The following is a 24,304-nucleotide window of genomic DNA, read 5'->3' on the forward strand; positions in this document are numbered from 1 at the left end:
TGAGGCGGGGAGGGCAGCAAGAATGAATACTCCTGGGGCAGAAGAGACATCAGGGTGCTGGTCAGCTGCCTCTCAAGCTCACACTCCACACACTGGACCCTAGGGACTGGGTCCACCCCAAAGAGAAAGGGCCGGCCCTCCTGTGCTCCCTACCCTACCTGCTCCCCCACCCTGCCCAGCCTCCTGCACTTCCTCACACCCCCATCACACCAGCCTGACTGCAAAGAATTCTGTCCACAAACATTTTTTTCCTGTACATGTTGGCAATGCCAAAGCTTTAAGATGCACGTCCCATGGAAAGGTGCAGAACCAAAGCATTTTACATAAATAATTTACACTTAAGAAAATCAAATCAAAAAATATTTTCCACATCATTAGAGGTCACAGTATTTAAGGTTAACTCTTTCCCCCCTCTTTAAGACCCCCTGACGTTAGCAGAGTGTCCTAGCATGAGGATCTCCCCTCCTGGGGCTCCTGGCCAAGGGACCTGCCCCATCCCGGCCACACATGGGAGCCACAGCTGACCCGGGCGCAGGCCCTAGAGCAGTGTCTTCTGCTCAAAGAGCTGCAGGTCCAGGCGGACCCACACCTCGCCCGTGGGGACCTCATGCAGCAGCAGGCGGCGAGTAGTGGGCCCCTTGCTCTCCTGCTCTGTCCGAATCTTGGCCACAGGAATTTCGGTTCGACCCAGGAAATCTGGCAAGCAAACAGCAAAGCCCCTTGTGTCTCTGTGCAAATGATGGTGAGCCCCAAAGTGTCCCCACATGGGTGGCCACGGCCAGCCATTCTGCGCCGTCCCCCGATCTGTCCCCCCCCTGCCGCGGCCTCCCGACACCCCCGCCCCCCCGACCTCCTGATGTCGGACCCCCCCCGCCCCTGGCTCTGTCCCCCCTGCCTCGGCCTCCCGATATCTCAGCCCCCTGAACCCTGGCTCTGTCCCCCCTGCCTCGGCCTCCCGATATCTCAGCCCCCTGAACCCTGGCTCTGTCCCCCCTGCCTCGGCCTCCCGATATCTCAGCCCCCTGAACCCTGGCTCTGTCCCCCCTGCCTCGGCCTCCCGATATCTCAGCCCCCTGAACCCTGGCTCTGTCCCCCCTGCCTCGGCCTCCCGATATCTCAGCCCCCTGAACCCTGGCTCTGTCCCCCCTGCCTCGGCCTTCCAGATCTCCAACTCCTCAGCCCCCACCCACCATCTGGAGAGAACTGGTCGCGGTCAAACAGGGTCAGGCAGAGCACATCCTGATACAGGTCTTTGATGAAAAACTGGCAATTGAAGTTCCACTTGGGGCTCAGGGTGTCCTGCAGGGTCCGAGTTGTGAAACTCTGAGAGCCCAGGCTGATCTCACAGTAGGGATTGCTTTTACCTGTACAGGACAAAGTGGGGATGAATGGGAGCCCGGGGCTGTGGGGGGCCCTGGCCCACGCCAGCCCTTCTGCATATGGGGGGGGGGGCAGGAGCTCAGTACTCACCATTGGGTTTGCAGGCTTTGAGCTCTGAGGCCTCGATGACGTGGACCATGAGGCGGCCAATGCCCGAGGACTTCTGGGATCGTGCTGCAAGGAAGCGGAGGCGGCAGCCTGACTGGAGGCCCCCAGAATGGGAGTGGCCCACCAGACGGCTACATGGCCCCCCAAAGCCGAAGAGATTCGGGGCACAGATGCACTGGGGGGCGAGTTGACCCCATTTTCCCCCTCCTCTAAGATCCAGCTGGTCAAGCCCAGAGCATTTCCAAGCCCCCGCTGTGTGCCAGGCCCTGGCAGAAAGGAGGCACAGTCAGTGCGGGGGCTGTGGGAGCCGGCCCAACCCAGAGTCTCCCCAGACAAGGCAGAGATGATAACAGCATTTCTATGGGGCGCCTACTGAGGGCTTTGCAGAGATCCCATGGGAGCCCCACCACCACTCCCCATACTGAGGCCCAAAGAGGTTAAGTGACTTGGCTAGGGTCATGCCGCTAGGAAGGGGCTGAGGCTGGATTTGAACTCTGGTCTTCCTGGAGTGTGTTGAGTAGGACAGCCACTTGGGCATAGGCATGGGACAGGCACTGGGCCCCATGTGGAGCTTGGCCTGGAGTGGCCAGTGAGGAGGCTGGTGCAGTGGGGTGAGAGGTGGTGAGGGTGGTCCAAGGTGGTCTTGAGATAAGCAGAGGAGACAGAAACAAGGTGTGGTGACTGCCTGGACCATAGGGACGGGTGGGGGACGCCGACACGTGCATGCAGGCGCCCACCCCAGACAGAAATAGGAACATGTGGCAGAGGGTTGGACCTGGGAGAAAAGGAGGTTGGGCTTGGGAAGGATGACTCTGAGATGTCTGGGGGGGCCCAGGACAGAGCTGGCTGGGGCGCGCACCCCACTGGAGGTGGAGGAGAGGATGAACATGGACGGCTGTGGAAGGTTCCGGGCGTGAGTGGGGGGGCGGGGGATGGACAGGCCGAGCAGAGAGGGGGTGAAGGAGAGCGCAGGCAGCCTTGGCTGTCAAAGGGAGGCGCCGTCAGGACAAGAGCAGGGACTCCAGGGGGTGGAGGGTGGGGGAGCCTTGGGGCGTGTGTATGGGCAAGAGACAGGGTGGGCTGGAGAAGGCGGAAGGGCCCCAGTAGAGACTAAAGGAAGAGAAGAGGGGGCTTTGAGATGGAGGGACCTGGTGACAAAGGACCCTTGTGTAACGGGGGTGGAACCAAAGGGTCGCCCAGTCCCGGGGAGGAGAAGGTCATCCATGCATCGGGAGCCCGGGACCAGGAGAGAAGGGGGCTGCCAGGACGAGGGGGCGAGGGGGCCACCTAGCGCCAAGGTGGGTAAGTCAGAGTGAAGCCGGGCTGGGCACTCACGGCCTGAGACAGGACTGAGGCCTACGAAGAGCTGGAATGGTCAGCACTTCTAATGAGGGAAATGGAACAAGGTCATGGAAAGACCCAGTGTGCGGCCGAGGGGGAAAGAGGCGGTGGTCATGGGGCCAAGCCTGGGGGCTGAGGAAGAGGAGGACGTGTCCCAAGATCACCCAAGCCCCCCATGTAAGGCAGGGGAGGAAAGGAGAGAGACAAGGGCTGAGCCCTTCCCCTCCACTCCTGCCCAGGCCAGGCCTCCAAAGTCCCCATGCTGAGGTTCCGTGGTCCTCCCCCGTCAGGACATCAGCAATTGGAGGGAAGATAGAGACTGTCTTCCTCCACACATATGGAGGCACACAGCTGGTGCCTAATAAAAGCTTTCAATCTTTCTCTCCCTGGCACTCATTTAATCCCTATCCCCCCCAAAATGACTGTTGTGAACCTCACACCCCAAGAAGGGACCCGCCTGTCTTGGCTCTAACAGCTTCTGCTGCCCCCTGCCCTGCTCCCCTTCTCTGGATGTTCGCTCCTGCCTGAGCTCAGCTCCTTCTGACCCCCTCTGCTATGCACTGGCAGCCTCTCCAACCACTGTACCCCAGTGAGCTCCCACACCTCCCCTTCCTCCTGGGCCCCACCATTCTCTGGACAGGTACCAGGAGACAGTGAGAGATGGCACATTGTCTCCACTGGGGGGATGAAACAGAGACACCCAAATCAATCCACAGTAACCTGGGGAGGGGGCTGGCTAGGCTTGTGCAAATGCATGGAGATGGGAGATGGGCTGGAAGGTGGAGGGAGCCTGATGCTCCCAGAGGCAAAAAGAGAAACTCTCCTCTTTGGGTTCGGAGTTCTATATTACTTTGTCACACCCCCCCTCCTCCAGACTCACAGCAGCTGCCCCCTGCCCCAGGGCCCCCCAGCCCACCTGTGCCCTCCCACCCCATCATCCCCGTACCCTGAGGGCCCCCCAGCCCATCTCTGCTCCCCCTCTGCCCCAGAGCCCCCCATCCTATCATCCCTGTACCCTGAGGGCCCCCCAGCCCACCTCTGCTCCCCCTCTGCCCCTGTCCCCCTGCCCCAAAGCCTGCCCAGCCCCAGCCCTACCTTGATAGGCCTTCTCCCGCCTCTTCTTCTCTGTCTCGATGTATTGCTCCGAAGCCCCTTTGATCTTCTGAACCCAGGCTGTCCTGGGGGGCAGAGAGGGCATGGGGACCCAGGGGCCCACGCCCAGGCAGGTCACTAGCCTGTCTCTCAGCCCAGCGGCTGGATAACCCACTTCTGCCTAAGTGCTGAGTGCCTGACCTCATTGGTCGACTGTGGGAGGGACCCCTGGGGGAGGCCCCTTGAGAGCAGCCCCGCCCAGATTCTGAAAGGTGTTGTGCAGACAGCTGAGCTGGGCCCCTGAGCAGCAGGTGCCTGGCCTGGGAGGGTCTCTGAAGATGCCCCGTGACACAGAGTGGAGGGTAGGATGTGGGGCCTGACAGAGACCTCCCCACCTCCAGAGCCGGCACTCACCGGCCTCCCAGGCCCAGAGTCCCTCTGGCCAAGGAGCTGGAAGTTGGCGTTCTGGACTTGGCCAGGAGATCTGGGGTCAGACCCAGCCTCTGTACTGACTGGCTGTGTGACCCCAGACAAGCCACTCACTGCCTTGCCTTGTGCCTGTTTCCTCATCTGTAAACAGTCCCAGCTTCCAGTCCTCCTTGAGACAGAAGTGAAGTAAACCTCACAGAGCCACGGGCATGCGTGGGGTTGGAAGGGCTTAGCAATGACAACTCCAGGTTTCCCTCCAATGCCACTGGCCGGTCTCTGTGCAGAGCCTGAAGCACTTTCTAATCACCCTGTGACACCACAAGGCACACCCATGGGACTCAGCTAGCTCTGGGTGCAGAGGGAGAGGACACGCACTTATGGAGCACCGCCTGTATACTAGGCATTGGGCTAAGCATGTTACAAATGGTATCTCACTGGATCATCGTAACAACCCTGGGAGGCAGTGGCTAGTATGATCCCCATCTGACAGATAAGGAAACTGAGGCAGAGAGAGGGGAAGGAGCTAGTGAGAATTTGGGACAGGATTTGAACTCAGATCTTTTGCACTCCGGGTCTGTTTGCTCTGAGCTCTACGGTGCCCTCTAGCAGCTGGACTTTGCAAAAAGCCGATGCTGATGCTGGGACTGACCAATGTAACATGAGACAGATGGACAGTCGGCCAGATGGATGGACAGAGAGGTGGGCAGTCAGACGGACGAAGGGAGGGAAGGACGGAAGGGCGGACAGGGGGAAGGCTCTGACCTCTCGTTGATACTGTCCACTCGCAGCGTGTAGACGCGGTCAATGTGGGAGATGTGGAAGATTGGCTCGTCGCTGGAAGGGTCCGTGGGCAGCTTCACCAAGACCTCGTTCAGGAGGACGGGCTGGGGGAGGCAGGCACGTGAGCGGGGCAGGGGGCCGGCCGGCCGGCCGGGGCGCCCGCAGCTCCCGACGCACTCACCGTCTTGTACATCTTGAACTGGGCGCTGGACTTGGCGCTGAAGAGCTTCTCGGGGCCCGCGGCTGCCGGGAAGGGCCGGGCCGCGTGGGTCATCAGCAGGAAGTCGGTGAAGAGGAAGCCGAAGAGCTCCTTGTTGCTTTTGGCCTTGTACAGCCGCCCGCTGTGCAGCAGCTTCCGAGGGCCCAGGCAGTTGGTCAGCGAGTTAAAGACCAGTTGCTTCAAGAGAGACAGGCGGTGGCCAGGGCCGCTGTGCACAGGCCGCACCTCTGCACTGACCACCGGGGCCGGGCCTGGCTGACCCCGCAGCCTCCCCGGGGCTCCGATGGCCGAGCGCTTCTGGCCACTGGACGTGTGTGCCCATGATGCCTGCCCCGGGAGCTGTGAGGCGCGCCGGCGGCCCTCCATACAATGCCCGTGATTATTCTCCGCGCATCAGCAGTGACCGCCACCAGAAATTAGGACGAGCGGTGAGGGCCGCGGACAGGGGACAGAATGCTCCTGGCCCCTCCCCGGCCGGGCCCCTAGCAGCGCCGCCCCGCCTCCGTCTGTGGGTCTGGTGACACTGCGGTCTCCTTTCCCGATCGCCCCTGACCTCGCACGCGTTGACCAGAGGCGGTGGGTCCGACAGTCACCTCCTCGGCCAGGCGTGTAGGCGCACACCCAGCCCTCCTCCATCCCCGGGCTCACGCCCTCCCTCTCTCGCCCGACCTTGCTGTCCACTGAGCGGGCCGCACCACACCATTTCTGCCTCCGCGGCATCTCTCGTCCACCGCTCTAGGCTCACCAGGGCCTCGGTTCGTCTAGACAGTGCAGTGACTTCCCACCAGCCTCCACTTTCCCAAATCATCCTTGTAAAGCATGAGTCCCCTGCTCAAATACCCCCCCGCCCCCCAGCTCCCTGCTGCCTCCAGGGCAGTGGCTAGGTCAGTTTGTGACCCTCCCAGCTCAGGTGTGACCAGCCTCCTGAGGGCAGCCCAACCTGGGGAGCAGGAGTTTCCGGCCCCCAGCCCGACCCAGGAGCCCCTCTCTCACCTCGGCGAGGCCTTCACACTGGACGTGAGCCTGGATCCACTCCAGGCGGTCCGAGTTCTCTTTCTCGCGGACCCCTTCGTTGACCTGGGAACAAAGCTCTTCTGCGCGTCCCAGGGCGAGCTTCAGGGAGGAGTGGTCCACATGGCTTTCTGGGGTATTCTCCAGGATCTAGGGATAGGCAGGGCCATAAGGCAGGTCAGTGTGCAGGAAGGGCCCTCTGCCGGCTGGGCGCCGCAGGGGAGTAGCTCCCAACCTCCAAGGCTGCTCTCCTCTCCCTTTCCCCTCCTGTGGGCCTGCAAAGGGCCTCGCTCGCTGCTGGACAGACCACCCTGCCCCTCCACTCCCCGAGGACTCACATTCTTGATCAGCAGTGGGTAGCGTGTTATCCTCTGCATGGGCTTCAGCAGGAAGCTGGACAGTGGCATGCCCTGGCACCGAGGGTCTCGGGCCAGTCTCTACAAGAGGTCACAGAACAAAGACAGAGGGCGACAGGTTGTGGCAGAGCTCCTGTCTGGCACAGCTATTATCCTCTGATGTTCCAGCAAGGGTTTGGGTCCCCAATCGAATTGGAGCTAGAGAAAAATGCCACACTGGACAGCCCCAGGACAGCAATAATGACCAGTGGCAGCATTTCAGTCTGTGGCCGAAGCTGCAATGCACCCGGCCTGTGCAGGGTGCCAAGGGGAGCAGGACAGGGCACTGCCCCCAAGCCCCACCTTCTCCAGGATGCCCAGGGCAGGGGATTCTTGGGTGCCCACTTCTGAGGGCAGCAACACCATGGAAAGGAAAGGCTCTGGACCTGGCTGGTGACCACAGAGGCAATGGCAGGCTCACAGAGCTGGAGCCAGTGGTGCCAAAGGGCATCTTGCCCCGCCTCTTCATGAGACTTTGCTGTGGTGGATGGAGTCTGGGGAGAGACTTTTTATCCCTGGGAGGCCAGCATGTGACCTGTGAACATGGGCTTTGCTTCCTTCATTTTAGAGGAAGGAGACTGGAGGCCACAGCCTTGTGAGATTTGAAAGTTCAGGAAGAGGATAGGCCACCAAGAGATCTGGGCGTGACCACGTGGACCCAGCCCAGCAGTAGCTAAGACAAGGGCTCCTCTCATGCTGAGGCTGTTGCGATGTGAACTAGGGGGATCAACGCTCTGCAGAAAATGGTCTCACCAGAGACTGAGCTGGGATGAGATGGGGGAGCACATTGCCTAAGGTGCTGGAGAAAAGCTTGTGGTTTTCTTTTTGTTTTGTTTCTGTAGGGCAATTGGGGTTAAGTGACTTGCCCAAGGTCACATGGCTAGTTTTTTTTGGTGTGTGTGTTAAGTGTCTGGGGCTACATTTGAACTCAGGTCCTCCTGACTCCGAGCCGGTGCTCTACTCACTGAGCCACCTAGCTGCCCATCTTGTGGTTTTCTTACTGATACATTTCTGATGTAAATATCCCCTTGTAAAAACTGATATTAATTAGTTCAATGGAACTGGGGTGCTAGTCATTAGTGGGGGGCAGAGAACCTACTTAGAATGAGGGTTTGATGAGTCAAAAGCATTGGAGAGAAACCCTAACTAACCCTGTAGAAAAACCTGAGAGTCCTGAGGCGGGGGTGGGGGAAAGAGGCAAACCTTGCTGGGGAGAGGGGGTGCACTCACCCAGATTCAGGGTCTTCCGGCCAACTCCTGCCCTTATGTGGTCAGGTCATTCCAGAAATGTTTATTATTGTAAATAGTTGTTACAAACTTAATACTGAACATCAATACCATTTATCCGACTTCCTTTGTAACTATTTCATCTGAATTCATTTCAGTGAACTAAGTGGTAGAAAAACTTCCCCTCCCCTGATCTGCTGAACCTAATTTGTGCTTTTTCTTCTGAAACCTGCTCATTTGCTTGGCTGATTCTCCTCTGTGAGATAAGTCACCTTCGCAGGTTTTGAACAGCTCCTACTTCACAGGATTGTTGTGACAATTACATGAGGTAACCAATGTCCAGCACTTTACAAATTTCCAAGGACTGGTTAATGCTAGTGATGATGATAAAGTCATATTCACTATACATTTTCTCTAATTTTTTCCTTTTGTTGTACAGACTCTAAAAAAATTTTTTTTTTTTTTTACCACAAACACATTTATCCTGTCCCTAATAATTGCATGTATTTGTGGGATAAAAAAAAAATTACCTCCCCTCTGTAACAGAAAAATACCTTATGTCATTTTCTTCTAATTCTTAAATAGTTGAAAACATGTTTCCATCTCTTATCTAGGTTTTAAGTTCCCTTTTAGTGTCCTATGAAGCTCCAGGGGTGGGGTGGTGGTGGTGAAAACGGACCCCAAAGTGCTCACTAAAAAGTCGTAATTGCACCTTGACTGCCCAGTCATGTTACAAATACATTTTCCTCTGTGACAAAAAGCATGTATGTGTTTGAAGATCATAAGCTTGTTTCTGCAGCAATTCAAAATCATCTTATACCCAACCATTCTAGTGTTTGTGCAGTAATTATATCAATTCCGATGTAATTCTGACCAATTCTGACAAAGGGCATATGTTCTTGCACGCTCTCAACTGGTCATCAAATTGTTTGCAAACCATGACAAAGGTTACAAGGGCGTGACATTCCAGTGCAATCCAATTCCCAGTGGATGGTCAGCGGCATGCATACACCCTCCTGGGTGTCCTCTCCCCTGAACTGGAGTGGCTCCCTCATTCCCCTATCACCTGTGTCTGATCATGGCCAAGGGAAAGAGAAGATATACAGCACCACCTGCAAGCTGTGGGCTAAACGCTTCATCAATATGTCATCCGAGCCTCACAACAACCTTGGGAGGCAGGTGCTGTGATTATCCCCATTTTAGAGCTGAGGAAATTGAGGGAGACTGAGATGAAGTGACTTGCCCATGGTCACACAGGCAGGAAGTGTTTGGCTGGATTTGAACTCAGGTCTTCCTGACTCTAGAACCAGCGTGCTAGATAGCCATCTAACTGCCTTTAGTTGTAGGTATGTTTGCTCACTGCTTACATATCTTGGATATCAAATCATTATCAGAGAAATCTGATACAAAGATTTTTTCTTATTCAACCACTTCCATTTTTACCCTAGGTTTTATCTGTGCAGCTTTTCAGTTTCACGTAATTAAATTTTTTACTTTGTCATTTGTAATTGCTTCTAGCCCATGTTTGGCTAAGAATATATCTCCCACACACAGCTGCAAAATGTTAAAGATTAAAAGCTGTTTCTGTATTTCCTAGTAAAATTATCATGCATACTTAATATTAAGGTTATATATCCGTGTAGAATTATTATGGAACGTGGTGAAAGGTGTGAGTTTAACTTTGATTTCTCCCAGTCTGCTTTCCAATTTTGCCAGCAGGTTTTGTCAGATGGAGAATTCTTTCCTAAGTAATTTATGTTTTCTATTTTACAGAACACTGGGTCTATCTTTCTAAGTTTTAGCCAATACTGGACGGTCTTGATAACCATGAAAATGCTCTCTCTCCTTCATCATGATCTCTTCCATTATTTCCCTGGATGTTTTGATCTTTCTTTCATCAAATCCATTTTGTTATTATTTCATCGAGTTCCACATGTTGCCTGACTGCCCCAGATATTTTATGCATTTTGCATTTATTTGGAACAGGATTTCCCTTCTGTTACTGCCTCTTGGATTTTGTTATTACTACAGAAATGTTATTCATTTTTGGCTGTTGATTTTGTAGCCAGTGGCTTTGCTTAAGGTATTGATGATCTCAGTTAGCACCTTGGAGCTCAAAGTCTCTTTGAATCTGAACCCCAAGGTGTTTGCTCTGCTCCGCTCCTGGGGTCACTGCCTGAACTGTGACTGATTGCCTACTTCTTGGGTTCTGAAGCCACCCAGCTGTGCTGGCTTCTCATCACCTCTTCCACAACCACAGGCGCATTGTACAAGAGGAGAGTCTCTGAAGCTCAGCTGGATCTGCCCCTCAAAGAGCACCGTCTAAAATGTAGCTTCAGGGTTCCCTTCCCTTCCTCTCCCCCGACTCCCCTTCTCTTATTGTGCAGTGTACCTACTGCCCCCGTAACCTCCAAGGCCCACAGGGTGGGGCTCAGTCATCATGCTCGCCCATTCTTCAGTTCCCAAGGATGCCAGGCCTTGAGCTCATCAAAGGCATGGGATGGCTGGTGGCCTTTTTGTTGGATCCTTCTGGGTGAGGCTCTCTCTTGCAGCAATGAGTCTTGGACCCATAGATTTCCTGGCCAGCCATGGCTTATGGCGCCCTCTCCTATTTCTGGTTCAGCATCTCCTTTCTGCCACAGCGACCACACCCAGAAACATCCGTTTTGCCTAAGCTCAGAGAGCATGGCTGGTGAATGCTGAAGTCTGAGTTCTAGCTCCTTTCCATGTGCTGTGTCTTGGACCCTCTGTCCTCTGGACGCTCTTTCAGCAGGGCAGGAGACATTCACAGTGGCTGATGGCCTCCTCGTGCATCCTCAGTGGTCTCTTCTACCCCTTTTCTGCGGTCATGCTCCTGAGCCTCTGCTGCCAGTCCAAGTAACCTTTTCTTCACCTTCTTTGCATCATGGGCCTCTTGAGTTTTCAGGAGCTGGCCCAGGCTATAGTTCACTGACCACAGATATTTCTTCTCTGTCTTTTCAGGTCTCACTGGAGGTATTCTTTGCCCCCCACCCCCACCCCATATGCCTTTGCTCCTTTCTCTTTTTTTTTTGGAGGGGGGAGGGCAGGGCAATTGGGGTTAAGTGACTTGCCCAAGGTCACATGGCTAGTAAATGTTAAGTGTCTGAGGTCAGATTTGAACTCAGGTCCTCCTGACTCCGGGGCCCATGCTTTATTCACCACGCCCCCCCAGCTGCCCCCATGTTCCTCTCTTTTTTTTTTTTTTAAGCAATTGGGGTTAAATAACTTGCTCAAGGCTACACAGCCAGTTATTTCTGGGTGGGTGCTAAGTGTCTGAGCCCGGATTCATCCGAGGTCATCCCGACTCTGGGGCCGGCGCTCTACTCACTGAGCCACCTGGCCGCCCCTCCTTGGTGAGCTAGCGAGTGATTTAAGGTTGTCTTCATTTTACAGAGAAGGAGCCTAGGGTAAACTGAGGTGAGAAGCCTTGCCTAGGTAACAGCTGATGAGTATCTGAGGCTGGATTTGAACTCGGGTCTTTCAGCACCCTATCCCTTGCACTATTCTGAGCTGAGATCATTTTCTGTCTTTATATTTTGACAATCGTGAGCCCCAGTGGAGAGGAGCACAGGTTTCCCCCTGCTGGTGTCCTGCAGTCTCTCTGCTTGATAGCCTGACCTGAGCATTGTGAGATGATTTCCTGCATCATTCATAGTCTTGTCTTCCACATCTGCTGGGCCTTTGAGTGGCAGAGTATGTATGGGAGCAGGGGGCCGAGCCTCGGGGGAGGAGCTGGGCCCTCCAGTCCTGATCCTCCTGCCGACAGGTCTTTGCTGCACTCGGCTTGGAGTCTCATGATCTGGGCCTGGGTTGCCCAAGCTGAGTTTTGTTGGGTGTGTGTTGGGGAGGCCTCTCACTAAGCCCTGGATCAACGCCTGCCCCGGGGCAGATGCCCAGCTGAGAGGAGACAGAAGCCTGTGACCTGGGTCAGGGTGGGGGAGGTGGCTGTCTTTGGGCATTACCTTCAGGAACTCTTTGAAGTCTGCATCCTCATCAGTCTTCTGCTGAAGCAGGGCCGCCCCGTTCAGCTGGCAGCTGCAGAAGCGGATGTAAGCTTGCATGTGGGAGAGCTCGGCCGCCACGATGTCCCCGACCATCTGCACCGGCATCTTCTCGCCACCAGTCTTCTTCCGCACGCGCAGAGCCCTGCAGAGAGCCCGCCAGCTGACTGTCTACAAGGGCACACCAGGCTCTCCTGCCCCCTCCCCAGCTTGGCCCTGCTGCCGTGGCTGCGGAACACACATGTGTGGGCAATCACACATGCACACACATGTGCAGAGCAGCAGCTCACACACGCCCACACACTCTGGCCTCATACCACTACCATAATACACATATGCACTCACACTCGTGTGCTCACACATGTGCACACTGGCACTTGTGGAAACCCCAGCAATGAAGTCTGCAGGTGAAGGAGGGGTCTCCAGGTATCCTAAAGTTCCCTCTAAGTGGCGGGGGGAGCTGGACTCCCCAGAGATGAGGCATGGGGGGGGGCGGTCTGTCAGGCCCAATGTACTTTGCAAAGGGGCTTCGGGTAAACCCTAGGCTGAATGAGAATCAGTCCTCCAGGGCTAGCTGCCCATCAAGAAGCCCTGCACTGGGGATGGGGGAGTGGCCTGCCCCCCACCCCAGCCACACTAGGACAAGTGGGCCTCTCCCTCCCTGCCCCAGGCTCTTCACCTGACTGATGCACACTCAAAGCCTGGGGCCCTCTTACTGTCCACAATATGGCAGCTGGGGTCTGGCCAAGGCACAGCTTCTCCTAATGAAAGGTCCCTCTGCCCAGCACTCTGGGCTGACCTGCACGGCTGCTGCCTCATGTCCTGCCCATACGCACAGATGACGCACCAGGCCCTGCCCCCAAGGAGCTCACAGTCCAAGGGCGGATGAGACACAAGCAGACAAGGGATGGCCAAGAGAGGGAAGGCCCCAGCATGAAGAAGCAGAGGCGGGGCATCAGAAAGGGAGTATTTTGTATGTGATCCTGGAGATAAAAGGGGGCCAAAATGACGGGGGGCCTTGTTGGAAGATGTTAAGACTTCCCATTTCTAGCTGTTACGCAGCTGGACCTAGAATTGGGAGTTCAAATTCAGTCTCTTAGCTGGGTGAGACATGTCCCCTACATCTGCCTGAGTGTGGTCTCCTAACGACACCCTCAGTGAGAGGGTGCAGAGCCCGGCACACAGGTGCTTAGGAAATGCTTATCCTGCCCCCCTGAGATGACATGAGTAGAGAAGAAACAAGCCTGGTCCAAGAAAGGGACAAAGCAGGTCTTGGGAGGGGAGGGAGCACCTTCCTCCGCAAAGCCCAAGTGTGCTGTCTGAGGGGAGGGGCTCCCTGAGAGACCAGGGCAGGAGCCCTGGGACTCCCGGAGACAGTCTGGACCCGCACCTCGAGGAGCCCAGTGAACCCGGACACAGAAAACCAGGTCCTGAGACATGCCCTGGACCCCACCTCCCACAAACACTCCACACAGTCATGACTGTGGAAGTGAGGTCTGAGGACACTTGTAAATTGGGATGTGGGGAGCCCACGATGGGCACTCGAAAGGGACAGGTCCAGACTCAGGTTCTCTTCTGGGAGAACAGCGCTCAAGGTGGACGCTGCAGACACATAAGGCCAGGAACCACAGCCACGCTCCACGCTGTCCACAAGGGGCCCTCCCATGCTCCCCGCCCCAAGGGAGCGAGGGACACAAAGACCCCACTTACATGGAGATACCCAGGAGGCCCTTTGTGTGGCCAAGAACAAGGGGCGGGTCCACTACGGGGGTCCCAGGGGGTCCAGGGACTTGCCCCTGGGCACAGAGATCCAAGTCTGAGTCTGCAAGCCCGGCAGACACAAGGAAGTAACAAAGTGACAAGGACACAAGAAGTCAGCTGGGCCGGTCACTGTGGGGACGGACAGTCTGGAGGGACCCAAGACCAGAAGGCAGTGCCCCATGCCGGCCAGCCTCACCATCAAGCAGGGTCAAGGTATGGGTCAAGTTGGGTGACATCCCACAGACACACACAGGCACACATATAGCTCATCCTGGGACATATAGCAACATCCATTGACCGCTGTTCAATGTTTTCATACTCCCTAGCTCAGGCTCCACAAGGTATTTAGGGTCTGAGGATACAGGGAAGGTGGACCCTTTGAGGGCAGTGGGGGCAGGGCTGGGGGACCCCAGAGGGCTGTGGAGGCGGGGCTGGGGATCAGGTCCACTCACTTGAGGAGTTTTGTGTTGGACATAATGATCTCCTTCCAGTTGACAAAGATCAAGGCCATTTCTCCTTCGCTCAGACGGCCGGACTCGGCCATGGGCTTCTGGAAGACCTAAAGACAGCAAGAAGTCTGTTGGCGGGAGCAGGCTCTGGACTGTGTCCAGACCCATCCCCCTTCTGGCCCTGGACACAGAGCCTCAGGCCACATCGCCCACAGGCAGACCCCACCACAGGCCGCATGACGTCCCCTGGTCACTGGCCCAACGTCCTAACTATACAGAGAATGAAGCTGGGGTCACCTGCCCAGCATCCCCCAGGGAATAGGTGTCTGGGGCAGGATTTGAGCCCAGGTCTCCCTGAGCCTGGTGCTGTTTCCTAAACTACAAAGAGAGGCCAACCTCGGGACCAGCCAGCAGTGTGGGTCACACTGTGCCCCACAAGGAATGAAAAGAAACAAGCATTGAGGCACTCCCAGCCACCCTGGAAGGGAAGGGCGCTGTTCCGGTTTATGGATGAGAAAGTGGCTGGGCCAGCTCGTGGCATGGCGGGAGAAGTGACCGTAGGGCTGTGGCTGTGAGCGATAAGCTGGTGGTGACAAGAGGCAGTGATCCTGTGACGTGACATCCAAGGAACTGGGGCAGGGAAGCCAGTTTTCCTCCCTGCCCAGCCAGTAACCCTTCTGCCCAAGAGTCATGTCCTGAGCAGGGGAGTGCCTCTCTGCCCTCCAAAGATCCCCCAAAGATGGGGAAATGTGGCCCTCGGAAAGGGGAACAGTCAGGAAGAAGTGAGGGTGGGCCTGCCCACTCATTGTCCGAAGGACAACGAGGGGTGCTCGCAGGGAGGGGTTAGGGCTCGCGCCTGGGCCTGGGCCAGATAAGACAAGGAGAGGGAGGGCGCAGGCTTCTCAAAGGCTGCCATGCCTAGGCCTTTATGGGAGCCACGCCCAGGAAAACTCATTGCCTCCAAGGCCCACCTGCCGAGGCCAGCAACACTGAGGCCACCAGCCAGGGGCGAGGGGGCAAAGGCGCTCTCCTGGAGGGAGTGAACATGGCAGAGCGGCTTCCTTCAAGGCTGCCCCCGATAGGCAGAACCGCCTCAGAACCTCCCAGGTCCCAGCGCCAAACAGAAACAGTTGTGGTCTTGCTGTGTCCTTGTCAATGGACACTGTCCAAGGGCAGGAGGTGTCTGGATGCGTGTGTGCGGGCACACAGTAGGCCCTTAATCACAGAGCGGCACGGTGGGCGAAGCAACAGGGCGTCCGTGGCTGGAGAATACGATGCTGACTCTTGGGTTCAAAGAACCCTGGACGGGACAGTGATGGCGGCCCCAGAAGCACACATGATGTCAGGCTGCTTAGATGACACGGAGGGCCAAGAAGGAGAACAGGACAAGGGGGCCCCCGCGCACTAGGATGTCCACATCTGGATTCCAGAGTGGAAGAAGGAAGTGGTCCACAAGAGGGGCCGGGGCAAGGCTCTGGGGACGGCGCTCCCGCACCTAAAGGGCCATCCTAGGAAGAGGGTCAGGCTGGACCAGGGCTGGGGAGGGGGCACGGCAGAGTCTCCTCCTCGGGCCGCTAGAAGCTGCAAGCTCTCCCGCCTGCCCTTCCCAAGCAGCCCCGAGGACGTTTCTCTCCCGCTCCGAAGGCCTCTGGGTCAGTCTGTGCAGCAGCACGCATTCCATGATGCCAGCCCTGCCTGCCCTCAGTGAATTCACTGCGTCCATGAACAAATACAAGACACGCAGAAGAAAGGCCCCTGGAAAGCCCGCTACACTGGACGCGGGGCACCAATGCTTCTTCCCCTTCCCTCAGGAGGAGCTGCCAGCAGCCTGAGTCTCAGAGGCCGAAGGGAGGAGGGGAGCCGGGCCTCACCCGGACTGTGGCGCCGGGAGGCTGGAGGGAGGCGGGCAGATGGGCATCCCAGGGGCTCCCGAGCTAATGCCAGCGAGTTACCTGAAGGTGACAGGGGGCCCAGGGAAGCGACCTGGGGCAGATGGGCTGAGAGATGGGGGTGGGGGAGAAGCTCTCTTTTTTTTTTAATTTACAATTCGGGACACAGAGGCAGAAGAGGGGAAGTGACTTGCCCAGGGCCACACAGTTAGTGAGCGTCTGAAGCTGGGTTTGAACAACTCCTCATTTTACCACGTTCAGAACTGAGGCTGAGGGGTTAATGGGCAGTTGGAGCAATTCGAACCCAGGTTCTCTGTGGGCTTCTCTGGACCCAACAAAGCTCCCACCGCTGCGGTCCTTCCTGCGCTGGCTGCGCCAGGGCTGTGCCCAAGGGCTGGGGGCCCCAAGGCAGCGGCCTTGCCCTCCCTTCTCTGGCTGCCTCCTTCCCCTTGGGGCCTCACCTCAGTGACCAGCTGCAGGTCGTCCATGTACCTCTCCTCTGTGCGGATCAGCTCGTGGATGTAGCCCTGCCTCTTTCTCTCCATCGGGGCCATGGTGTCCAGGCTCTGGAGATCGGCACACCCTGCGCAAAGGGCACACACAGTCAGGTCCGGCAGCGGTGCGCTCCCCAGCCCGGCCATTCCCAGGCCGCCCTGCAGTAGAAGGTCATGGGGCGGAGGGAGGCTGTTACCCCCCAGGGCCCTGCTGGCCCTCCCTGTCTGGACGCTCACTCCGCGCCACCACCTCCTTCTGATCTGCCCCCCCCCCCCCCATGGTTGGTGTTCAGAGGGCAAGGGTGCGGCTGACCACATCTTCCCCGGGGCAGAACTCGGCAGTGGTTCTGCAGCCTCCAGGACAAAGTCACAATGGCTGGGCCTCACCTGCAAATTGCTTCCCTTCATCCCAGCCCTGTCCCGGCCAGACCGGCCCACTGGACAGCTGTGCCCAGAACTCCAGGCGTTTCAGTAGCCTGTCCCCCAGTCCTGGAACCCCCGTCTTCCTCAAGCCCAGCCTTCCTTCCCGGCTGAGATCAAGTGAACCCCTGGGAAAACTTCCCTGAACCACCACAGTTGCTGATGTCTGCTCTCCCCTCAGATGACTTTGCACAGACCTACTGTTGTACCCCCTCAGTAAGCATTTATTCAGCACCTTCTACATGCCAAGTGCCCAAGGTACAAAGAAAGGCAGGGGAGGGGCAAAGAAGGCTTCCTGGGGGAAGCAGCATTTTAGCTGGGAGCCCTCAACAACACCAGGAAGGTCAGTAGCCGGAGCCCAGGAGGGAGAGGGGACGGCCAGAGAAAGTGCCCAGGGCCTAGCGATGGAGAGTCTTGCTCATGGGACAGCCAGGAGGCCGCGGTCAAGGGGCCCAAGAGTATATGGTGGGGGGATGTAAGGTGTAAGAAGCCTGAAAAGGTGGGAGGGGGCGGGCTAGCAAGAGCTGTGTTGGACCCTAGGGGCTACAGGGAGCTTACAGAGGCAGGGTAGAGGAGTGTCTCACATGTCAGAGCTGGGCCTTGGCTGAGTGGAGGATGGACGAGAGTGGGGAGAGATGGGAGGCAGGCAGACCCCCAGCAGCTACTGCCACAGTCCAGGCATGAGGGTATGAGGGTCTGCCCCAGGAAGCGGACGGGAAATTGACAGGCTGTCCCACCATATTGGGCGGGCAGTGAGAGTGGGGAGTCCAGTCCCATGCCTAGGCTGGGAGTCTGAGGGAAGGGTTTGGGGGAAGATGATGAGCTCTGTTTCGGACATGTGGAGTTTCTGATGTGTCCTGGACGTCTGGTCTGAGATATCTGAAAGGCGGCTGGAGATGACAAGACTGAAAGGCTGGGGCAGGGTGGGAGCTGATGAGATCCCCAAGCAAAGGGGGGGAAGAGGGAGAAGACAAGAGAAGACATGTTAGACACCCTTCTCCCCTGTTCCCCAAGACAAGACAAGGCCCAGGAGGAGCAGTCTATCTGCCAGACAGGAGGACCCAGGAGGGAGGATGAGGACTGAGAAAAGGCCACTGGACTGGACAATCAAGGAATGGCTGGTGACTCTGAAGCTTCCTTCGAGTAATGGAGGTCAGAGTGAAGAAAGGGAGTGGAGGCACCGACTGTGCAAAGGAGACCTAGAGAGACAGAAAGGGAAGAGGCGGGGAAGGGGGAAAGGAAAGGGGGGAGGAGAGGGGAGACTCGGGCCAAGGAAGAGACAGAGATGAGGAGGGAGGGGAGATGCAGGGGCAGGGGGAGCCTGAGAAACGAAAGGCTGGGAGGACCCCTCCCTCACACTAACTGGGTCTCCACTGCCGTCTCCTGCTGCTTTCACATCGCTCAAGTTTAGGGTCCCATTTCCCTCCCCCATTGTCTCCCAAGTGACAACAATTATGTTTTTAAGAAAAAGCAAACAAAAATTCCACCGAATTGGCCAACACACAAACGCAGAACAGTCACTGAAGCGATGGCAGGCTTGAGCCTGGGGCCCGCCCATGCTGGCTGTCAGGTGGTCTTGCTTCTTTCCGCTTAGACCGCTTCATCACTGGCCAGAGAGGTTCAATGGGCGTCGGGCCGTGCGAGCCTTGCCAGGTCCTTATCAGGCCCCGGCCTCCGCCCCAGCTCTTGGTGACCACCCACTCCAAGGTGTTTCTGTGTCCATGCCAGAACGTGGCCGCCCCGTAGGCCCTTGGCTTTCCTGGGTGTGGGCTCCACCCACAATGCGTCAGTAAGCCTGTCCCCCTCTTCTCCCCAGCCTTCACAGAATCATTGTCTAGGCCTCTTCCTTTGCACTGCCACACTCCCCCCAGCTCTCCACCATGTGGAGCTACATCCCCACCATGCGACAGCATTCCCTGAGGCCTCCACCTCTCAACGCGCCCTGGGCCTTTCATGACGGGCTCCCCACGGTGGCGTTCTCCCTTGCAGTCTGATCCTCCTTGGTCCAGATCTTCTTTCAGGGCTGGCCTTTTCTATGCAGGTCTTCCCCAAGGGTCGGCTCTGCCGGCCCCTCCTCTGTTCCCCAAGTCTTCCCACTCTCAAGCTAAATACCTCCCCCCACTCCCAACACTGCTCCCACGGCACTTTCAGATCCTTCCCCATTCTAGTCACTGTCTGACCTCAAAGCGTGGCACCCCTAGAGAGACATCCCATTCCAGGTGGGGTCCAGCTAAGGCAGAGGACACAAGGTGACAAGGCCCTCCCCTGGGCTCAGACCTGAGGACGCCCAGGGCCCCACAGTGACTTCAGGAAGCCTCGCTCACTCCCACTGGCGTAGCTTTGTCACTTTCTCTAGGGTGACCCCTGTCATAGCGCCACTCACACCCTGACATCTAGCAAGCTACAGACTCCATCATCCCACGGGTCCCAGTCAGGCTGGGCTGGTGCCTTCATGGGACCATGGGGGGAACTCCCTCTCCCCAAGCACCCGGCAATCCTGAAGGCCAGGCCCACACAGCCAGCAGCCTGAATTTCCAGCAGGCCTTCCTCACTGAGAGGCAGGCTCTCCCCCTCACTGCCTCTCCCCCCCCCCCCCCGCCTTCTCAGTCTCATTTAAGCCTTGATTTGGAACAACTCTGAACAGGACAGGGTTAGGGACAGAGCTGCTGGTACTCAGGAGCCCGTCTGCTCCACAAACCATGAATTAGAACCCTGCTTACAGTGGCCCAGTAGTTATAGCAGCAGCCAGAGTTCAAATCCAGCCTCAGACACTGGCACACTTAGTCATGTGACCCTGGACAAGTCACTTAACTCAGACTCAGACACACTTAGCCATGTGACCCTGGACAAGTCACTTAACCCTGACTGCCTCACCCCCCCCCCCCACCCTGCTCAAAGGCAGCATAAGCTTGGTTTGAACAGGATTTCTCTTACTGCTTCCTTTCCATGCCAACATGATCCGCATTTTACAGCAGGGGTCTGGGCCAGGGAGGGCTGTGGTTCTGGGCAGAGACAGCGTTAGAAATGACTAAAGAAAGAACTTTCAATCCAGACTGAATAACAAACATGGAGTTGGTCTTAGCCTCTCCACAGTTCTGGAGCCGAGGCATGAAGCGATCACCTGGTCTGTATTGGCAGAGAGAGAGAGAGAGAGAGAGAGCAGGGAGTGGGGGTGGAGAGAAGAGAGACAGAGGGAGGAGGGAGGACAGTAAAAGACCGTGATCAAGAAGGACAAAAGCAGTACCACAGGCAGACGGAAGAGCGTGTGACTGTGACACAGACAGAGCCAACGACAGCCAGCCAGAGTGACAGGCATGGCTCGGCGCACTCCAGCCAACACCTGCCTCCCAAACCCCCTCCTGACTAGCTTTCCTGCCCTCTGCTCCAAGAACAGAGTCCCTGCTGTGCATTCTGCCTCACTGACCTTCCTGGCTCCTGGACTTGCTTGCATGAATGGAAAGCACCACCTTGTCCAGCTCCTTGGCCAAAGTCTCAGTGTCACCTCCAAGGTACTCAAGAAATTCTCCTGGAGAGCAGATCTGGCTGCCTCACTTCCCTAACTCCATGGACCCTGGGGGGAGGGGGGGATGTGCCGGCTTCCCCCCTGCTGGGCTGCTCAAGCCCTCCACTGATCACCCTTGCTTTTCTCCCCTGCACTAGGCAGTCAGCCAGTGGTCATTGTGGCCTAGGGCCCAAGTCTGGCCTTCTTATGGTCTTTGTGGGGGCTCACTGAGGACTGCCACGTCTCTCCCCCTTTACCTCGTCTTCTCCTACATCCTTGATATGAGATGCTCCTACCCCCTCTAAGTGATGCCATAGGGTCCTTCCAGGCCTCTGCTCGCCGGCTCCCTGAGCCACCAGAACTCACAGTCACACGGTGTGTGATGGATCCCCTCAGAGGCCTGCGATAAGCCTGTGTGGCTTTCCGTGGCCAGGGCACAAGTGCTTGTAGAGCAGGAGCAGGGGCAGGGCAGGACCGTGGTGTGGCTGGAGGGGTCCTTCCGGACTCTGCATTTGGCAGATCCATGGATAAAAGGTGAAGGTAAGAGTGAAGAGAATGCCCCTCAGGGAGCCCTAGAGCCAGTTACTTTATGTCTCTCTAAGTCATGACAGGTGAGTCTATGACAAGGCTACTCATCCATTCATCTAGGTCAAGACTGCAGGTCTGAGAGCTCTTCTCTACAAAACATTCTGAGAACTATTTCAGTGTAAGTGGTTTCCTTTGAAATCCTAAGCATTTTATTTTTGGTATTAAAAAGCATGATTCTGAGGACACAGAAAAGGCAAAGATGCCCTGAGCCAGTCGGGTTTTCTGACCACATCCAGAAGGGACTGACTGCTTACTTCCTGGCTCTGCGTTAGGCAGAAGCATGAAACAAGGACACAGACCAATCAGGAGAAAAGACCCCCTGGGGGTATCAGGAAGGCTCTTGGGTGGGAGGAGGCATGAGGATGGTCTTAGAGAGGGGTGAGCTCAGAAGTGCACAAGCACAGCATTCCAGGCTGGGGGCAGAGTAAACAGAGAAGCAAGCTGGCAGAGTGGGTGAGGGAGGCTCCAGAGAGCACTCTGAGGCCCTTCCTCGCCCCACTGGGGAGTAACATGGCGTCTGACAGTGGAAGAAAGAGGGGCTGATGCTTCCTAAGCTAAGCTAGGAAGGCATGGCTTGGCAGCTAGCTCAGTGGAGCAGTCCAGGCCAGAGGGCCTGAGAAGTCAGGTGTGAAGGAGGCGATGCCCACAAGCCACAGGGTCTGGGACCTAACAGGTGGGATCCACTGTTCACTCAATGGGCCGGGGGCCCGGAGTCTGTTCTGCAGGGGAGGGTGGGTCACATGCCAGGCTCGCAGAGGGTGAGCAGGACCACAGGCTTTGGTGTTTCCCAAACTTGTTGGGCCTCATGATGCTTGAGCCCTTGACATAACCTGCCCGAGCCAAGCCAGGAATGTTGTTCCCAGGGGTCCCCAGGAGAAGAGAAAGTGGAGAAACAAAACTGAAGAGAGGAGCCCCACTTTGTGCTGCCGGCCACGAGCAGTCTGACACACCCACACTTTGTCACCGGCCCTAAAATTTCTCAAGAACACCAGGATTCCCAGAACATGGTTTGGGCATCATCATTGTAGGAGTTGGTGGGGGGGGTCCTTCCAAGTGCCTCCCTCTGCCCCTCCTGGGCCCCTTTCTGAAGGAGGCATGGACACAGATCATGCCCACCCTGGGCTGTGTTCTCATGCCTCTGATGAGCCACCAAAGGCAAAGGACACAGATTAAGGTTGGGGGCGATATGACTGGCAGCCTCATCACTTCAGACAAATTTCTGGCGACAGACAATAAAGATCTGTTCCTGTGCACCCTTAGTGGGGAGAGGCTAGAAGGACCAATGGGCTGGGATGTTCTGTTGGGCTTAACCCTGAACCCAGGAGTTCTTTCTCAAGGATGCTGCCAAAGAAACACACACACAAATCAGCTGGTTTGTGTCCCTTTAATAAACACACTTGCATAGTTATTTGACAGTTAGGAAAAATCCAAAGAAAATAAATGGCCTCATGCCCAAGCATGCCCAGCATTTGCGCAATGCCCCCAACAAGACACCAGCCTGACGTTGCCCAACAGCGCTTGGCGACAATTCAATAACATGTGACATCACAGCAGCGAGAGCAGCATTCCTTACCGCTCCCCCCCAGCAGAGCAGAGCGTCTGGATCTTCTGCTAAAGAGTCCTATTTACAAGTATTTAGAACTTGGTAAAAACCACTTTTCAATAACTTGGCAAATAGAGCTTCGAGCCCTGCTGCTCCTCCCAGGTGCCCACACTCACTTCAAACTCCCTGAATTCAGCAGGCCATTCTGCCCAGGCTCAGCCGCCAGTCCCGGCTGCCCACAACATCCCTGAGGCCGCTCGGGGCGGCAAGGCCTTCCTCAGGAGAAAGGGCCTCGCCTCGCCTCTCCTCAACACTCCAACTAGGGCCTTTCTCTACTTCACAGATCATTCGTTCTCCACTCTCCATGTTTACCCATGGAGAAGCCACAAGATTCTGGCTATAAAAAGACACCCTAAAATAGTTTAGTAGCAAACATTACAGAGGGCCAATTCTATGGCCAGGAAGACAAGAAGACCCGGAGGCAGGAGTCCTGTCAAATCTTGAGGTTAATCAGCAGGGACCCAAACCTCAATTCTTGGTTTTCAACTGGTCTCTGCCCCCACATCAGCCCTGAAGCCAAGTTGCTGTCTGAATTCTAGGGAAGTGCTGGTTCAGAGACAAGCTCGGAAAGGAGGAGAGAAAGGGGGGCCTTAGGACCCAGTCTCCCGGCAGCCTCTGGGGATGCTGTGTAGGTCTCCCCCCCACAACTAGCCTGCTTCCCCCAGGGGCCAGACATTGAAAAACTCTAAAGGAGCTGAGGGGGCTCGTTTTCCACGAGAACTCCCCCTGGCTGGGCTCAGTGCGCACCATGTTAGACCACTGTCCGGTACAGCACGACTATGGCTTGGGCTGCCCAGCAGGATCGCTCAAGTCCTGTCCACAGCGTGGAGGCACAATCCGATAACTATCACACAAGACTTAAGAGCTAGGTCAGGATGCCAGGGAGGACTTTTCTTTGGAGACAATTCACTTCTGGAATTCCATGGACACTCTTCCTGATAAGACCTTAACATTCATACAGAGTTGATTGCACAGTCATTTGTAAACATGATAAAATTGCATAAATGTCATTTATTAGGCTTTCCAATACAGTTTAATACTTTGATGGTCAGAAAGTCCACTGCACTTTAAAGACGCTGAGCCAGTGAGACGGTTAGCCTTCCCTTTGTGAACAAATAGCCTCTTTCCCCTCCAGCAGTGCAAACCGTGAGACCCCCGTGCCCACCCGCTGGCCCCGAGCTGGCCTGAGAAGAGGACGCTGATCAAAGTCTGAGCTGATCACTGCGTGTTAGATCACGGCCAGCCCTAGAAGCCAGCTGCTGCTTGTGACGGCCCAGCCCGGCCCAGAACGTGTCCAAGGCCAGTGGGAGGTCAATGGATGCCGCAGCCCTAACTTCACAAGACCTGGGAGGACCCCAGAGGCCACCCAAAGTTAACAAGGCTAAGTACAAATGCTCTGCCATTGTGGGCCACCCTCTGGACACACAGCCCCTAGCTTGGACAGGCCCCCTCTCCATTCTGTGAAGACAGGAAGTCCACCACAGAGAGCCCTGGTGCCTCCTCACAGATGGGCATTCGGGCAGCATTAGTTGAGGGTCGTGAGAAGGAAGGAGGTGGGCCCAGGGCCAGCACCCTGCCCCCCAGCTAAGCTGG

General features: G+C 56.4%; 2 protein-coding genes across 4 annotated transcripts in view; one reads left to right on the top strand and one right to left on the bottom strand.

Moving 5' to 3' along the window:
* Positions 1-24,304, top strand: part of LOC138168284 (zinc finger protein 420-like) — a 771,269-nt gene that overhangs the window by 102,106 nt on the left and 644,859 nt on the right. The window lies entirely within an intron of this gene.
* The window catches only part of ITSN2 (intersectin 2), an 86,394-nt gene continuing 62,318 nt past the window's right edge, over positions 229-24,304 (bottom strand). For all 3 annotated transcript variants that reach the window (XM_069097345.1, XM_069097344.1, XM_069097343.1), the window contains 11 exons: positions 16,566-16,687; positions 14,219-14,325; positions 11,967-12,150; positions 6,700-6,798; positions 6,344-6,511; positions 5,312-5,527; positions 5,113-5,234; positions 3,925-4,007; positions 1,471-1,554; positions 1,191-1,364; positions 229-696 (listed from right to left, as the gene is read on the bottom strand). In XM_069097345.1, the coding sequence (XP_068953446.1) occupies positions 539-696; positions 1,191-1,364; positions 1,471-1,554; positions 3,925-4,007; positions 5,113-5,234; positions 5,312-5,527; positions 6,344-6,511; positions 6,700-6,798; positions 11,967-12,150; positions 14,219-14,325; positions 16,566-16,687 (1,517 nt within the window). In that variant the 3' untranslated portion in view covers positions 229-538. The remainder of the gene's footprint in view (positions 697-1,190; positions 1,365-1,470; positions 1,555-3,924; positions 4,008-5,112; positions 5,235-5,311; positions 5,528-6,343; positions 6,512-6,699; positions 6,799-11,966; positions 12,151-14,218; positions 14,326-16,565; positions 16,688-24,304) is intronic.

Source organism: Petaurus breviceps, unplaced genomic scaffold, assembly GCF_028583685.1.
Source record: "Petaurus breviceps papuanus isolate PSGF00001 unplaced genomic scaffold, PetGlider_PUasm1.0 356, whole genome shotgun sequence".
Lineage (NCBI taxonomy): Eukaryota > Metazoa > Chordata > Mammalia > Diprotodontia > Petauridae > Petaurus > Petaurus breviceps.